General features: G+C 41.3%; 2 protein-coding genes across 8 annotated transcripts in view; one reads left to right on the top strand and one right to left on the bottom strand.

Moving 5' to 3' along the window:
- Positions 1-16504, top strand: part of CMSS1 (cms1 ribosomal small subunit homolog) — a 430962-nt gene that overhangs the window by 52609 nt on the left and 361849 nt on the right. Inside the window, exon 1 of one of the 5 annotated variants that reach the window (XM_066241799.1) lies at positions 15910-15928. The exons of the other annotated variants lie outside the window; for them this stretch is intronic. Within the exon in view, the coding sequence (XP_066097896.1) occupies positions 15925-15928 (4 nt within the window). The 5' untranslated portion in view covers positions 15910-15924. Of the gene's footprint in view, positions 1-15909; positions 15929-16504 lie in introns of those variants that run through there. 5 annotated transcript variants of the gene reach the window in all.
- Positions 1-16504, bottom strand: part of FILIP1L (filamin A interacting protein 1 like) — a 327587-nt gene that overhangs the window by 46668 nt on the left and 264415 nt on the right. Inside the window, exon 1 of one of the 3 annotated variants that reach the window (XM_066241793.1) lies at positions 8506-8613. The exons of the other annotated variants lie outside the window; for them this stretch is intronic. The gene's annotated coding sequence lies outside the window, so the exon portion shown is untranslated. Of the gene's footprint in view, positions 1-8505; positions 8614-16504 lie in introns of those variants that run through there. 3 annotated transcript variants of the gene reach the window in all.

Genomic DNA, 16504 nt, shown 5'->3' with positions numbered 1-16504 from the left:
CCGTGAAAATATTTTCTGACATGAAACCGGTTCGTGGCCCAAAAAAGGTTGGGGACCACTGCTCTAAGGCACCTCCTTTCACCCAGAGGCAATCCTGTGCCTCAGCCTGCGGAAGCCTGCAGCCCCAGATGGTGCTGGAGCGCCGTCCTGTGGAAGACTGGCATAGCTGGAGTGTAACAGGTACTGTGAATTGCCACTGTGGTTCTGCCCTGTGCCAGCTGCTTCCTCAGATTTAACCCTCACTTTAAGGACCGAAATCATTTAAGATGCCTTCCTTTCTATGAAGGTCCAGGTTGCCTGACAACCAAATGCTGCATTTAAATATCAGAGTGTGGATGTTCCGATTCTGGTTCAAGCCTTTCTCTTTACCTCAGATTCCCTTTTCATAGTAGACTTCCAAGGAATAAATCTGCCATCCTTTTTGGAACGCTCTGTTCAATAACCTGTTTAACATTTCATTCCCATTTTTTTCCGTGAATGTTCCCTAAACTGTCTAACCCCAGCTGATTCCCCCTTTCTTTGGTATATTTGTTTTGCTCTTAAACTAACTGTAAGCTCTTTGAAGGATTTGATAGCTCTCTGGCCCCCTCTATGGGTTTGAGCTCTGTACAAACTTGACCAAATAAATGAGTGAGGGGTGAGAAAAACCATTTCTTAGGGGAACATAACCCCCTTTTAGGATGAATGATTGAAAGATTTTAATAATTTACTTATTATCAGAGCAGAAGTAGGGTGTTGTTCCTCTTGTCCCTGTCACTTCTCAGGAGAGAGAACCATTCAGTGAAATGAGGAAAATCACTTGGATACAAATTTAAATCAAGTTTAGGTGGGGGAAATCCAGTCAGAGAATTTTAACTCTGCCTGCAATTCTTTGCATTTATTGCTCAACCCAGTGAATTTTATGGGACTATGAGAAAATCCTGTGGCCTGACAGATGGTGGCGCAGTGGATAAAGAATTGAGCCAGAAAGCTGGGGTCAGTGGTTGGAAGTCCAGAGGTCACTGGCTCTGAGCATGGGCTTGTCAGTGTGGGGTCACTATCCTGAGCAAGGGAATCGTCCCCACAATCCCAAAGCTCACTAGCTTGAACTCAAAGGTCAATGGGGTGACAAGTCCAAGATTGCTGGCTTGAAAAGGGGACAGTGGCTCGGCCCCGGTCAAGGCACTTACAAAAAGCAATCAATGCACAATTAAAGTGAAAGCAACTACAAGTTGATGCTTCTCCCCCTCTCCCCCTTTCCCCTCTTTCAAAAAAACAAAACAGAAAGAAAGACAGACGAAAGGAAAGGAAAGGAAAAGGAAAGGAAAGAAAAGGAGAGTCTTGTGAAGCATAGTTTTAGGGAAAATGAGTGGAACCCCAAATCACTTGCCAAGGTTGTTCTCACTGTACCTGAAATTTCTCAGGGTGCCACGCATCGATATAGAGAGCCAGCTGCGTGAAGGCCGGAAGGATAACATGGAATTTCAAATGTAATGTATTTCTTTTAATAATGACTTCTTAACCATCTTGATAATAAATTGATATTCTTTTTAAAGAATAGATAATCCTCCCTTTATCAGCAAGGGATTACTTTTCACAAAACTCTACAGTGATTTCCCCCCTCTGCCATGCCCAGGTATTAGCCTAACAAGTTAAGGCTTAGGGACTTATGCGGCATCTCACTGCATAGCACTTTGTCTTAAGCAAAAAGCTAGGAACTGAGAACTTTCCCATGCTCTCTCCAAGCTCCTAGGCCAGGCAGCAACTTCCTTTTCTTCAAATGTAATAGCAGCAGTCACTTAAGTCTTGTCAGCCCAAATGTGATAAATGTTTTACATTCCTCTTAGGATTTCTGCTCAGAGGTTTGTTTTTTTGTTTTCATTTACTTTAAAAAAAAAAAAAGAATGTTAAAGAGAGAGAAATTTAGTTCACCTTTAAACTTTTGTTCCAAGACCGATGGGCCATGAGATAAGATGAATCTGGCAGCTACGCTCTGTCAGAGTGGCCAATCATGGAGGGCTGACCTCATCCTTGAGGCTGCTTTTGGTACAATGGTTTGGAGTTCTCACAGGCTCACAGGCTCCAGTTTCGTTCATCTTTCCTCTAAGCATGGACTTTCCCCTCACATTCCTCCCAAATGTTTTAGCTGAGCTGTCTTGGTAATGATATGATCAGCAGCTTATATTTTTGAATAGTCTTTGGCTCTACTTGATCAGAACTCCCTTAGTTAATGCCCACTACTCTGTCTTTCCCAGTATTGAGAGAGACTTACGGTGGGTGACATTGTGCGCTTTTTTTTTAGGTTTGTGGAACCCAGGGCTACCCAAAGCTTAGAAGAGTCGAATTTGTACTTAACGAGCCATTCTTCCTACTCTTCAGTCTTACCATTGAGATAACACTGTTTGTCCATGTCAATTTAGTGTCACTAGTAAGCAAGTTTGAAGACTAAAATCTGTTGAATTTTTTAAAATGGTCCTGTACTGCTTGACCTGTGGTGGCGCAGTGGATAAAGAGTTGACCTGGAATGCTGAGGTTGCCGGTTCAAAACCCTGGGCTTGCCTGGTCAAGGCACAGATGGGAGTTGAAGTTTCCTGTGCCTCCCTCCCTTCTCTCTCTCTCTCTCTCTCTCTCTCTCTCTCTCTCTCCCCCTCCCCTCTAAAATGAATAAAATAAATAAATAAATAAATAAATAAATAAATAAATAAATAAATAAATGGTCCTGTACTGTTTCTCCATACTTAATTTTTATGTACAACTGACATGTCTTATCTACATGGCTTTACCAGTCCAATAAGAAAGCCCAGGACCATGACTGGAGCCTTTGTGCAAGAGCTGCTGGTGATCTGATTAGTTCTTATGATCATCACCACAGTGTTAGTGCTAGTGGGTGTGACTGGGTTATGACGGTGCAGTGTGCAGAAAGCCTGGTTGCTGGCTCTGGTCCTGCCGCGCGCTCAGCACGATGCCTGGCTCTACGGCCCTGCCGCGCGCTCAGCACGATGCCTGGCTCTATGGTCCTGCCGCGCGCTCAGCACGATGCCTGGCTCTACGGCCCTGCCGCGCGCTCAGCACGATGCCTGGCTCTACGGCCCTGCCGCGCGCTCAGCACGATGCCTGGCTCTACAGTCCTGCCGCGCGCTCAGCACGATGCCTGGCTCTATGGTCCTGCCGCGCGCTCAGCACGATGCCTGGCACATGCTCAGTAAATGTTCGCTGCTTCTGAGGAGTCCCGAGCCCTCGGCTGGCTTTATAGGTTGACACTGGTGTTACATATTTGAAAAATTGTAGGAAAATCACTTTTTTTTCTTTCCTGTAAAACCTGACAGATGCACAGGACTATCCACAGAAACTTTGGAATTGAAGTGCATGACCGGGAAATGGCAGTCTGCAGGCTTCTAGTTACTATTAGGACAAACTGGACTCAATGACTGTATGTTCCAGGTCTTCAGTCGAGGTACAGAGATCAGGGAAAAACAGGAATCTACCCTTCAATAAAGACAAAACCACTATACTCAGCTCCTTCATATGTTGCTATAGAGCAGTGGTCCCCAACCCCCGGGCCGCGGACCAGTACCGGTCTGTGGGCCATTTGGTACCGGTCCACAGAGAAAGAATAAATAACTTACATTATTTCTGTTTTATTTATATTTAAGTCTGAACGATGTTTTATTTTTAAAAAATGACCAGATTCCCTCTGTTACATCCGTCTAAGACTCACTCTTGACGCTTGTCTCGGTCACGTAATACATTTATCCGTCCCACCCTAAAGGCCGGTCCGTGAAAATATTTTCTGACATTAAACTGGTCTGTGGCCCATAAAAGGTTGGGGACCACTGCTATAGAGTCCATTCCATGCCCCTGGGGGATTAACCTGGTACTCTTTCACTACCTTGATCTCATCATTTTGGGAGGAAGTTAAAGTCAGTAGGTGGAGGTTGGCAGTGAGCAGAGAAGCATCTGACTTAGTCGGCCTCCACAACAGGTACTGTACTGTCTTGACTTCGTCTGATCCCAATTTGTTTGCTGGTTTTTATGTTTGCGAGTCAGTTCTATGTCGTTACTTCAGATAGTGCCAAGATTTGTTTTGGGCTCCTGAATAAAATCTAGAAGAGGTCCTTCTTCACCTTCTGTTTTCAGAAATACTCTTTTCTTACCAAAGAAGAAGCTTGCTTCTAGATTGTAATTTATTTGTTTGTACATTTATCTGACACACCAACTGACTATAGCTAGGGTGCTATGCTCTGTGCTAGGAATAAGTTGGTTGCACAGTTCACCCTCAAGGAGTTTACAGTCCAGCAGACAGACAATAAACAAATAAACAAAATGTGTAATTTGATGTCATGTAGCAGTGCATGGCGGGAAAGAAAGTAAAGCAGGGTCAGTATCACCAGGAACTTACACCTTTCATAGGTAACTTCCCGTGCTGTTTTGGGGAGGTTGTTTTTAAGGTACTGAGTCACTTCAAGTTTGAAAGGGAACCTGCTTGTTAGGGAGGTCTGGGGAGTGCAGAATGCTCGGGTGGAAGATGCAGAGAAAAAGTCACTTGTCAAGTTAGTGGTTCAGACATAAATGTCTTTGACTACAGAGCACACGCTTTCCCGGGCACCTCTCAGCCTCCAAGCAGAGTGTGAGCTTTGCCGCCCAGAGAACCTCTAAGTACATTTTTATTTGTTTTCCCCGTCCTCTCTTTATCACCTCCCTTCCATTGTCTATCCTGCTTGAACTGTATTGATTTCACCCCGTCCTCTCCCCTGCCTTCCTGCATCGTATACTTATTAACAGGAACTTTGATTACTTTTTTTAAAATGGGTTTTAGATCCACATTAACTTACAGGGTCAAGATACTTGGGACTTGTCTTCCTCTCTTCCTGCCACTAATTTAAGGAGAAACCAAAGACTGTAGCCCCAAAATTCAAAGGGCCCTGCCTCTGCCTCTGCCTCTGAGAAGCTCTGTGTCTCTGAAAGAAGTCACACTGTGGACATTAACTTCGTAAGGAAAGGCATTTGGATCAGATGGCCTCCAAGACCTCTTAGAGTTATAAAACTCGGTGGACATTTCCTGCCAGATGTGAGAGGAATTATAATTTTCCTCCGGGCCCCAGAGCAGCCCATGTCCATACAGAAGAACCTGTCAGGGCACTTCTCGAACTTACATCTGTGGAGCTGAGTGTTGCCCATTATGACATAATATATGCTGTCTTTTACTGGTAATAACTGTCCTTTATGCTAAAATCAGTAGTTATCATAAGCAGAAACAAGGAGTTGGGTGTGTGTTTGTACCTTTACTGGTCCCGATAATACACTTATCTGCCTATTCCTCTGTGTACCTCTCTACCCGCCCCCAAGCTTGTTATAAAAAAATTATAATTGTATCTTTAAGATTTATTCTTCCCTTGGAACCAGTGGGGCATAGAAATGTGAGGATGGTCAGATTGGAGAAAAAACACTACTAATGTGTTATTCTCTGTTCTTGAGACTCAGAAATAAAACTACTGCTGTCCTGTCTTAATCTGCTAAAGTATCTGAGAGAGCAGTCATGAAAGGGGAGTGCTTCCCCATATCTGAAAAAGGACCATGGGACTTGCTTTGGCGAGCCTTCCCACTTTCGTTTGTCCAGCTTTCTTTCCCAGTTGGAGATAATGTTAGTGCAGAAGTCCAGGAAGAAAGAATCTTAAATCTTGTTTTTAAGAAAAAGAGGGATGTAGGAGTGCTTACAACAGTGTTGCTGATGACCCACTAGGCATTTAGTGCCCCTAAAATTCAGAGTAGACATGACCAGCCAGAGGAGGTTCTTTGGAGCACACATCAAGCACAGGGTTTGGGTTGGTGGCCCAGAAATACTATGGTGATGGCAGAAGCAGTCATAGAAAGATTGCTTTGATAGTCTGTGGTGCTGGCTGCATATGCTGTGTCTCCATCTCTAAATTCTTATTTAAACATCATTTACAAAAACTAAACAGTCCGTATAAATTAAAGCTAAATTCAAAGTCAAATAAAAATTAAACCAAAAACATTTAAAATGAATGATATGCCCAAGAGAATAGGTAAGGTGTGTTAAATTTTTTAAAGATAATGACTTTAAAGATAATATGAACAACAGATTTCAGTTTCTGAAGCAGGTTGAAACCAATGTAGCTTTACATCCTATGATTATTACACCACAATATTCAGTCTTTTGTAAACAGTTCTCTTCCTGGCCCCCTTCCTTTCTCCTTTAAATAAGAGGCTATGTGTTTTTCTCTCTTCATCTTGTAAAAGCATTCACTTTGCCCCGAAGCACTAGATATGGACAGAACATGACTTAAAAAGAATTAATGGAATTTTATTCTTCCTCCCACATTTCATTTCACCCCCAAATCCATTTATTACCAAAGACACTTTTTTTGGGGAAGGGGAAAGGGTTGCAGAGAGCCCTAAAACAAAACTTCCAGCCTTTTGAGAAAGCAAGTTGGTGGTTATTGCAAGTGGGCTTGCGAATTAGAAAGCTCAGAGCTTGGTTTGTGTTTTTATATTGGCTGTTACTATAGACTCCATCACAGCATTAGGAAAATATCACAAAATACCAGGGGCTTAACAGTTAATCATAATCACCAGAAAAGGGGAAATTAATTTAAGCATAAAATTAATGTATGCTTTATTTGAAAATGTAAACATTTATGTTCATTCTATCTAAAACTTTTTCTCCATCATGCAGATTGTCCCAAGGACTAAGAAACGCACAAGAGAGCCACTGTGACATGACGTATCCATGATAATCTTGTTTACCTTTGAGTTTTAAAAAGGGTCTTAATGGGCAATTGTTCCTTGAACATGCTTTTAAGTTAATAAAAGGGAATATTGAAGTGTGTCATTTAAAAATTTTTTTTCAAAACTGATGCTTGCCCTTTATTAAAAAAAAATAAAATGCAGACTCTGGGAAACACAGCTGTGAGAGCTTTGATAGAGGTTATGATTTTCAACAGTTGAGCTATAGTTTATGGTACAGATGGTACTTTGGGTATAACTGAAACAGTAATTGATGGTTTCTGTCTCCCTCCTCTGTTAGATTTAAAAGAGTGGAATACCTTTTTCCCAAGGCAGGAATTTTTCAGTTTCCAATTACAGTTTATATCAAATAAACAACTTTTCTATTGCATATTCTGTATTTCTCCACAGTGACGGGGGTGTTGGCCTCTCTCTTTTCTCATTATGGTAGGCTTCCCTAGATTTGAAATAATAGTTTTAGGGAAATCGTACTTCATGGTACTAACCAGCAGTTTATATAGCCTATCTTCAGAACAAATAACATATAATTTTTCTTTTAGAATACTAAAACCGAAGTCTTGCATTGCTCCAAACAGAATTAGCAAAGAAAACAAAATCCTACTCAACAAAAATGATAGGCACCAGTGTCATATACTTTCAGAAAACTCACACAGGAATTACTAGAAACACAGGATATATCTCGAATTTTAAGCATATAAAAATGTATGTTTAAAATGATAAAGGCTATTTAAAAAGGGAAATAATTCTGTTACAATTTAAGTTTTGTTTTACAGTATATGTTCAGATCAAATAAAGAATGATAAATCAACTTCTCATCTATTCCAATGTTTTAAAATTAGCATAGCATATTTTAATTTCTCTGCTGATTTTTCTGAAAAGTAAAGTAAAATGTGTAGATTTTCAGCATCTACCAAGTGTTCACTTATCATACTGTAAGGGTACATTTATAGTAATAGCTTCTTCAGGGTTTAGATGTAACTAATTGTGGTTCAAAATGCCACTGAGTAACAAAATTCTTCTATAGGCTTTATCTTTTCAATAAGTTTTGTAGATAAACTATTGTCCAAAATATTAATCTAGAGAAACTAGTTCATCTTTAATTTTAGTGGTTTGTCATTTATCCACTGACTGGAGTTGACGTAAAAAGTTATAATTACTTCCTTGTGCAAATTGACGTATGCTTTCAAGACAGAATAGCGTTTGTAAGAATTTTTCTAACTTAAAGACTTACATTTCCCTTAATTACAGCATGTATTTCCAACAAGAGTTTTCTAGTCTTTTATGTAAAGATTTACAAAAGGCTTTGGGGCGGGGGATGTTCACTAACAAATCCACTATCGTGTGGCAGTGTTTCGAACTCGGCTCTTGTAAAACTTAAGGGAATTTTAGTCCCAGGAGAGAGAAGAGCAGGAGATAAGAGTTGTGTTACAATATACTCCCCTCCACCCTTTTCCCGAAGATTTTTTAATTACAATCAGGATTCAATGTGCAGCTCACTTTGAAAGTCTATGTAATATATATAGTCATCGCACACCTTTCAACATTTAAAATTAAACCCCAAATCTGTTTTCTCCATCGATGAAAACTTTTACTTTCAAATTTTGTAGGAGTTGGAAAAGTTCTGAACCTAGAGTTCATTGGACGCGTTTTTCGAAACCTGTCTGCAGTTTGTGGTGCTAATAACTTCAAAAGCCACCTACCCTCTGCCTGGCTCTGACAGCAGTGCCCCTGGCTGGAGCGGAGCGGCTCTCCCGGGCTTACCTGAGCTGCCTGCGCCGGGCCAGGCTGGGGGCCGCGGTCGCACCGCGCTGGCTGCGCTGCGAGCGGGCTGTGCGCGCTCCGGGAGTCGCCCGAACAATGCGAGCTGGGCGCCGAGCGCGCCCGGCCTATGGGCGTTACGTCACTGCGCTGCCTTATAAGGCGCTCCGCGTGTGCGGCGGGGGCGGCGGGGGCGCCGGTGACAGCCAGACCCGCGGTGGCGGTGCCGCTGCGCGCCCAGGCTCCGCCGACTCCGGGACCGTGTGAACCGAGCGTGGGTCCCGGGCTTCCCGCAGAGAGGAATGGGTGGCGGGGCGGGACCCCTGCGCCCTCCTGCCGGGTGAACCAAGTCACTGGGGGTCATGCTCGATAGGCTTGTAACTTTTCTCTCTCTGCTCTGCGACTCCAAGTCTTCTGTTACTGCTTCGGATTCTTAAATACACATCCTGTTCCTTTTTATTATTATTCACTTACAGTTTATATTCAGTGTTATTTTGTATTAGCTTCAGGTGTACAGCATTTTGGTTAGACAATCACATACTTTACAAACACATCCTGCTATTCTATTTAAACTTTTGTAAATACATTTTTTTTTACTTTTTTTTTTTTTCAGTTGCTGAGGGGAAACAGGAGAGGAAAGCCAGAAGTCTTTTTTTCTTTCTTTTTTTTTTTTTGAGACATCTCTGGGGGTGATTTAGACTTCAAACCTTTTCTTTCCTCTTTGTAAAGAGTAGGGGTCCTCAGAGAATAGTATTTTATTTCCTGATGATGTAACTACCATACAATTCCTCAAGTGATGATGGGAAGGCCAGATGAAATCTTATTTGTTCAGTGTTTTTCCTGAAAGAACCTCTTCATTCCTCATTTCTGCTTGCCTGTGTTTTAATGAAAGTACTTAAAACTAATCAGTTTATTTGGCAGGGGAAATATTTATTAAAGAAATTAAATGTTTTTGTACTGTTCTTCCAAGGTAAAGTATAAAAATAGAACTTTAGAACCAGTACTAATCCAGTTGTTCGACCAGCAAACAAAATAAAAATAAAGACATGAACAGAAAAAGGAAGCTAACTAAATTCTACTGAATGAAAAGATTGAGCTTTCTAATTACTTTACGCATCAATAAGAGAAGCAATGTCTGAAGTCCTAGCCAACTATATGAATCTACTAAATAAATTAGATTTGTGGCTGCCTTATTTGGAAACTTCAAATGAATTAAGTAGTTTTAACAACTTGAGTCTATTTAACTCTTTTTAAATTACATTAAGATAGGATTGCTTCCTATTATGATGTACACATGTCTATAGAACTATTGTTTCCACATGTTTTGTCAAACAAGAATAATGAAAATGTGCTTGTTTCTTTTCCGTAGTGTGGAGTGAAGAAAGGCTGGTTGCAGAGAATGTGCAGTTAATTAAAACGGTGTGGGAAAAGGATGCAGGACATAAAAATAAATGCATTATTGCTGACCTGTGGGCTCACTTAGACAATTCTAGATCATTCTACTTGTCTACTGAAAAGCCTAAGTTAAACTAACCCCCACTTTTCATATAAATTGTGTTTGTTTGTTTCTTTTTATTGTGGCAGAGACAGAGAGAGTCAGAGAGAGGGGCAGATAGGGACAGACAGGAAGCAAGAGAGATGAGAAACATCAATTCTTCCTTGCGGTTCCTTAGTTGTTCATTGATTGATTTCTCATATGTGCCTTGACCTGGGGGCTACAGCAGACAGAGTGACTCCTTGCTCGAGCCAGCGACCTTGGGCTCAAGCTGGTGAACCTTGCTCAAACCAGGTGAGCCCACGCTCAAGCTGGAGACCTCGGAGTCTCAAACCTGGGTCCTCAGCATCCCAATCTGATGCTCTATCCACTGCGCCACCACCTGGTCAGGCTCATATAAATTGTTTTAAGAGAAGTGAATAACCATATCCTTCAGCTGAATTTATTGTTTATTTTTAATTTTCCCATTGATTTGAGGGGGCGGGAAAAGCATGAACTCTTGCTCCCCTTAGTTTTTTCATTTAGTTGTGTACTCACTGTTAGCCTCTTGTATATGCCCTAACCAGGGATCGAACCCACAATCTTGGCATGCTGAGATGAAGAACAGCAGCCAGGGCCTTTAAGTGAATTTAATATTTGATTTGCACTTTTGTATTACCCTTTTAGATATTATTACTCTAGTAAAGTGTATTTGAATCTTTTTTAGTCTCCTATGCTTATCCTTTTTTTTTTTGTAACAGAGAGACAGAGAGAGGGACAGATAGGGACAGACAGGAAGAGAGAGTGATGAGAAGCATCAATTCTTCGTCATGGCACCTTAGTTGTTCATTGATTGCTTTCTTTTATGTGCCTTGACTTGGGGGACTACAGCAGACCGAGTGACCCCTTGCTCAAGCCAGCGACCTTGGGCTCAAGCTGGTGAGCCTTGCTCAAACCAGATGAGCCTGCACTCAAGCTGGAGACCTCAGAGTTTCGAACCTGGGTCCTATGCTTATCTTGTGCTTACTAAACATCCTTTCTAGACTTTTATGCTAGATTTGACTTATTAAAAATAATATGAGATGAAATGAATGTTATGAAAGTTTCAAGAAGCATAAACACCCAAATCTCAAAGTAACGAAGTACCTTTACTTAAAGCTAATACCTGTATTTGTTTGTAACTTGTTTTGCCTCCTTTTCCCCTTAAATGAGCACAGACATTTCTTAACATTTGACTTCCTTTTACCATATTTCCCTATGTATTAAGATGCACCTTTTTCTGAAAAATTTGGGGTTTAAAAACTGGGTGCGTCTTATACTGTGGTTGTCAAGTCGTTTAAGAAGTGTGGCATTTCAAATGCCATCGATGGAACTGAGGACGAGGCAATATACGAAGACAGTGATTCGTCATCAGACACAGGTGAGGACAAGCTAATGGAGGGGAGTTTTGATAGTGATGAGTTGTATGAATTTTATGATGAATAAAACTTGAGATCAATCTTTGTGTAATACTTTTTTTTTTTTCAAATTTTGGGCCCCATAATTAAGGTGTGCCTTACACATTGGAGCATCTTACACATGGGGAAATACGGTATCTCTTACTCACATTTGTGTACTCATGTTTTGCATTTATGTTAGTTCTTTTGACTTCTCCAGTTCCCCTGTAAAATTTGTATTATTTTTCTCCTTTTCTTCAGCTGAGGTAACTGAAGAATGGAGAAGGTAAGTGGACACAATAGTTGTCTAGGGCTTTTAAGGCAAAAGAAAAGAAGATTAGGGCTCCTACTCCTTGTGTGCCTTGCCTGGTACTGTTACTCCCTGAAGTACCATTTTCTGATCCAAATATGAGTCAGTGTTCCAACTGGGGTTTTGCAATGTGGCCACTCTCTTCAGAAGCTTGCATTAACTCTCATTTGTTGAGCTTTTAATTCAAATTCACGGGCCAATCACTGTACTTAGTGTTCTATACGCACTCCTTCATTTAATCTGCACAACATATGTTGAGGTGGTACTAATTTCACGCGAAGAAACACATTTGGAAAGATAAAATGACTTGCCCAAGGTCACACTGCTAGTAAAGTAACAAATGCAAGGATCCGAACTAACATTAGTCTTCTGTTAATGGTTTGTTCAGAATCTCTCATACGTGTTGCTGACAAAGAAGTGTTCTGTCCTGGCCGGATAGTTTGGTTGGTGAGCGCTTCATGCTTTATTTATTAACCTAGAAGGTTAATAAAACTTCTTCATGCAGAAGTTGCCGATTCAGTCTCCAGCCAGGGCACATCCAGGAACAGATGGGTATTCCTGTCTTTCCCCTCTCCCTCCCTCCCTCCCTCTACTTCTTCTCCCTCCCCTCCCCTGCCCCCTTTCCTTTCTCTCTAAAATCAATAAATAAAATTTTAAAAAAGAGAAGGGTTCTTATTTAATTGAGAAGTTTGTATTTTTGTTTTCCAGACTGAATGTTGAACTAGGAAAACCAAGAGCCAGCCTCTTCGCTGGCCACACACCAGAGCTGCCCTGACTGTGCACTGAATAGCTCTAGGGAGTATTATCCACATTGGATCTGTGCGTTTACTAAGACCGTTTTCTTGAGGATGGTAGCAACTTGGCTTGTTGTAGTAAATTTCTAATGTTATGACAGTTTTCCAACAGATGAACGTCAAGGGTCTTGAGGAAGGGGGTCTTTGACATGAGAACACACTGGGCCTTGTGTCACAAGCTCCAGCCAGCTATGGGCATCTTTGCTTCACTGGCCACATGAGTTGAGCGGTAGACTTGTCTTTCTTTCCCTCTTTCTACCAACATTCTCTTTGAGATGTATTTTTGTTCTTTTAGCTTCTGACATAAATTTATTATGAAAAGATTAGAGTTATGACCAGTCTCGGCTGATAAAATTTTACTTCCCAATTGCTATATGACTCTTCTTCTTTTATAATCAGGAATTTCTTACAAATAAGCATACCTACAAATTAAAGTCCTCAATTAGTAATCTGGATTTATGATTCGAATCAGCAGTAGGTTGGTTATTTGGAAATAATATAAAGGAATTTTTCTACCCGGCTGGTTGCCTTCTAAATGTGGAAGAAGGTTTGTAGGCTATAAGACTGGAAATTAAGATGTATTGATTTGATTGAACTGTATGAAGTCACTTTTGTTAGTCAAAAAACAGTTGAATATTGACAGTTTCCCATGGTTAAAGCTAATGCCAAGTTATTAGAATGACCACAGCAACTAGTATTAGTAACGCCCACAATGTCCTTGTTACTTAAATGTTTCAAAATACCATTAGCATGTTACCAGCATGGCAAAGCCAGTTCCTCTTTTCGAAGTAACTTCCTTCCTGTCCAGCCTCTCTGCCTTTGTTCCTTCTTGTGGCTAGTGAAGTATTCCAGTCCGTCATCCCAGTAGTGCCCAAGAAGCAGTATTCGTAATTAACTGAACCTTCCTTGCGATTGTCCTCAGTTTTCATTACCGCTTCTCTCATCAGCAAGGGGTGATGTGCACTGCTCCCTGAAAATTCTGCTGCAGGGTATGGGATGATAATGCTAATTTTGTGACACATTTGCTCCTTTACCTCTATAAAATAGTATATGTGGAAACACTGTAACATGCGAAGAAAAACAACAGTTCTTACTAGGGGCGAGGCCCATTAGGAGAAGCTGAACAGAGTGAGGATAGATCCAGGATGCACGGGAGGAGGCCTGGTCCTGCCTGGCACTAGGCTGCAGCTGATCGGCCAGAGTGTGTGCTTATGGCACCGAGGTGTTTCATCTCAGGCCGGGTTCTGACACTTCGCTGGCAGCCTTCTTGCAAAGCAGCTTTGCCTCTGAGCATTGGGCATACCTTCCGTGGATCCAGTACTGATCGCTCCTCTGCTGCCACACAGTTCAGGAGGAAGGTTGAAGGGACTGAGCACACAGGTGGGCACCTTCAGAACAAGGAGCCAGAAGGAAGGTCTGAGGGGTAAAAGACCTTCTCTCCACTCTGGGGACAGTTTTCTAACCTGTTTCCTACACTCTTCTTTCTGTACCCCAGGTGGCATCTGCCTAGCTCTGTATACAGAAATGATCACACAAAAGATAGCCCCGGGCAGCCCAGCACGTCCTGTTGAGAGCCTTTCTGTGCACTGAGAGCCTTTCACCAGCAGTTTAGGGTCTGCAGGAAACTTGGATTAACATACAGATCCTCTAGGTCAGGGGTCCCCAAACTACGGCCCGGCCCGCGGGCCGCATGCTGCCCCCTGAGGCCATTTATCCCCCCCTCCACACTCTGGAAGGGGCACCTCTTTCATTGGTGGTCAGTGAGTACTGTATGTGGCAGTGCCGCAAAGCGTGGTGTCACTCACGTACAGCACTACTTACGGTGACGCGGGACGCATGCATCACAGCTCTGGAAGCGCGTCATATCACTTGTTATGGCTAACAGTGATAAATATGGAACCAGACATTGACCATCTCATTAGCCAAAAGCAGGCCCATAGTCCCCATTGAAATACTGGTCAGTTTGTTGATTTAAATTTACTTGTTCTTTATTTTAAATATTATATTTGTTCCTGTTTTGTTTTTTTTTTACTTTAAAATATGTGCAGTGTGCATAGGGATTTGTTCATAGTTTTTCTTTATAGTCCGGCCCCCCAACAGTCTGAGGGACAGTGAACTGGCCCCCTGTGTAAAAAGTTTGGGGACTCCTGCTCTAGTTTATCCTTATCCGCAGCCCAAACCTCCTGCCCCAGGCCTCCATAGTCCGTGAACTGTCTTGAGGCTCTTTAACAGTCCCTGTTCATACTCCAGCTCGCTTGATTTTAGAATAGGGACCAATACCCTTGAGACCTAACTTGGGCTCATTACAGCACCAGTGTCAGAGGTGTTATTAGGGAACAGAAAACCCTTTATTAACATTGAAGTGAATGCTATATTTTGGCTTTAAAAATTAATTTTAAAATACTTCCGTGCCCCATGAAAATTTGCAAAATGTAGAAAATGAGAAGACATTTACACCTAGTCCAACTATATAAATACTGCCAACTACTTATAATTTGATACACTACATTTTCAGTCTTTCTCTAAATATTTGTAAAGCATTATTGTTTTCATACTATGGACATATATGTGTATTACTTATCTTTTTACCTTTACTAAATATATTTTAATTGTATTCATGGCTTTTTGTAGACATTGGATTATTTAAAAGCACATATTTGCATATTTTTCCTGGAAGTGGTGGTCACAGAGTCAGTAGTCACAAAGTCAGTCACCGTCCGCTGGGCCCCCGGTGTGGCCGTGGATTTTGTTCTTCAGCAAGTGCAGCAAGGAAGCCTGTGTTTAATAGAGAATCTTCTGTTAATCAGAGACCTTCTGGTCTTGCTGTACGGGGGACGCTATGAGTTGGCTGTAGGACGCCAGTGAGCCGCCAGTAGGTGAACAAACCGACTTGGAGAGAATGAAGAATTGATAATATGACGCCACCGTAAGATTATTAAATGGGAAGCAAGAGAAGCCTGCTGTTTAGGTTCAGTCCATTTGCTTATTTATTTCTGCAAACATTTTGGGTTTCCTTGGTAACTAATAATAGTTTTGAGAAATTGTTGAACTCACAGTATTACTGCAGGAATAAAAAAATCCTGAAATCACAGAAGTTAGAGACGGAAAAGACCTATTAGATCATCTCTGTCCCTTGCCAGTACAGATTGTTCTCAATGCTCTGTCCATTCATTTTTTTAAAGGGACCTTGTCAAATACTTTGTACACCTTCTCATTTTTAAAGAATGCATTTTTAAAGAAACCACAGCTAAAAATGTTTCTGTGTAGTTGTGGAACTTGATTTCAAGGTAAATATTTGTGTAAAAAGACCTTTGGGTTTAAAGTACAATTTAACAGGTTTTATTAGTTGGAAGTCATCGGAACTGTTTAGGATGTCATTGGAATAGTTGGCCAACTAAGGAAAAATAAATGGGTAAGTTACATTTCATGTAGGTTTTCTTTTATTATTGGTAATTCGAATATAGCAATGCCTGCGAGTTAACTTCTAATCATGTAAACTAATTGAAGTGGGGCTAACAGGCCTGAGGGAATGAAGCACCTAAGAGGTAAAGAAAAGCAGGAGCAAAATGGTTTTATTCTAGGCTTATTTTTATGAAAGAGACAGTTAAAAATCACCCTTGCGGTCCCCAGTTATTCTTTGTCCATGATTTTACAGTAATTATTGCTTGATGTGAAGGTGGCATCTAACTGCAGAACGCTTTTCTTCCATCAGGCAACTTCTTCCAGACTCCACCAAGGATGGGATTCAACTGTCTCAGTGCAGTCAATGGTGTTGTCACTGACTAAATGCTTCAATTGCTTATAGTAGGGCTAAAGATGTCCTCACTGGGAAAAATAATGAACAATGAAGACTAAGAAATGTGCTTTGAATGACTGTTTCATAAAGTCACATTTTAGAGTGTAAGAAGTCCATAAAAAACATCTTTTTGTTGTCTTCTCTTGTTCCTCCCTTTAAAATAGATGAGATTTTGGGGGCTCCAAGTTCGAT

The sequence above is a fragment of the Saccopteryx bilineata genome, chromosome 8, assembly GCF_036850765.1.
Source record: "Saccopteryx bilineata isolate mSacBil1 chromosome 8, mSacBil1_pri_phased_curated, whole genome shotgun sequence".
Lineage (NCBI taxonomy): Eukaryota > Metazoa > Chordata > Mammalia > Chiroptera > Emballonuridae > Saccopteryx > Saccopteryx bilineata.
This window is presented reverse-complemented; position numbering and strand designations above follow the sequence as displayed.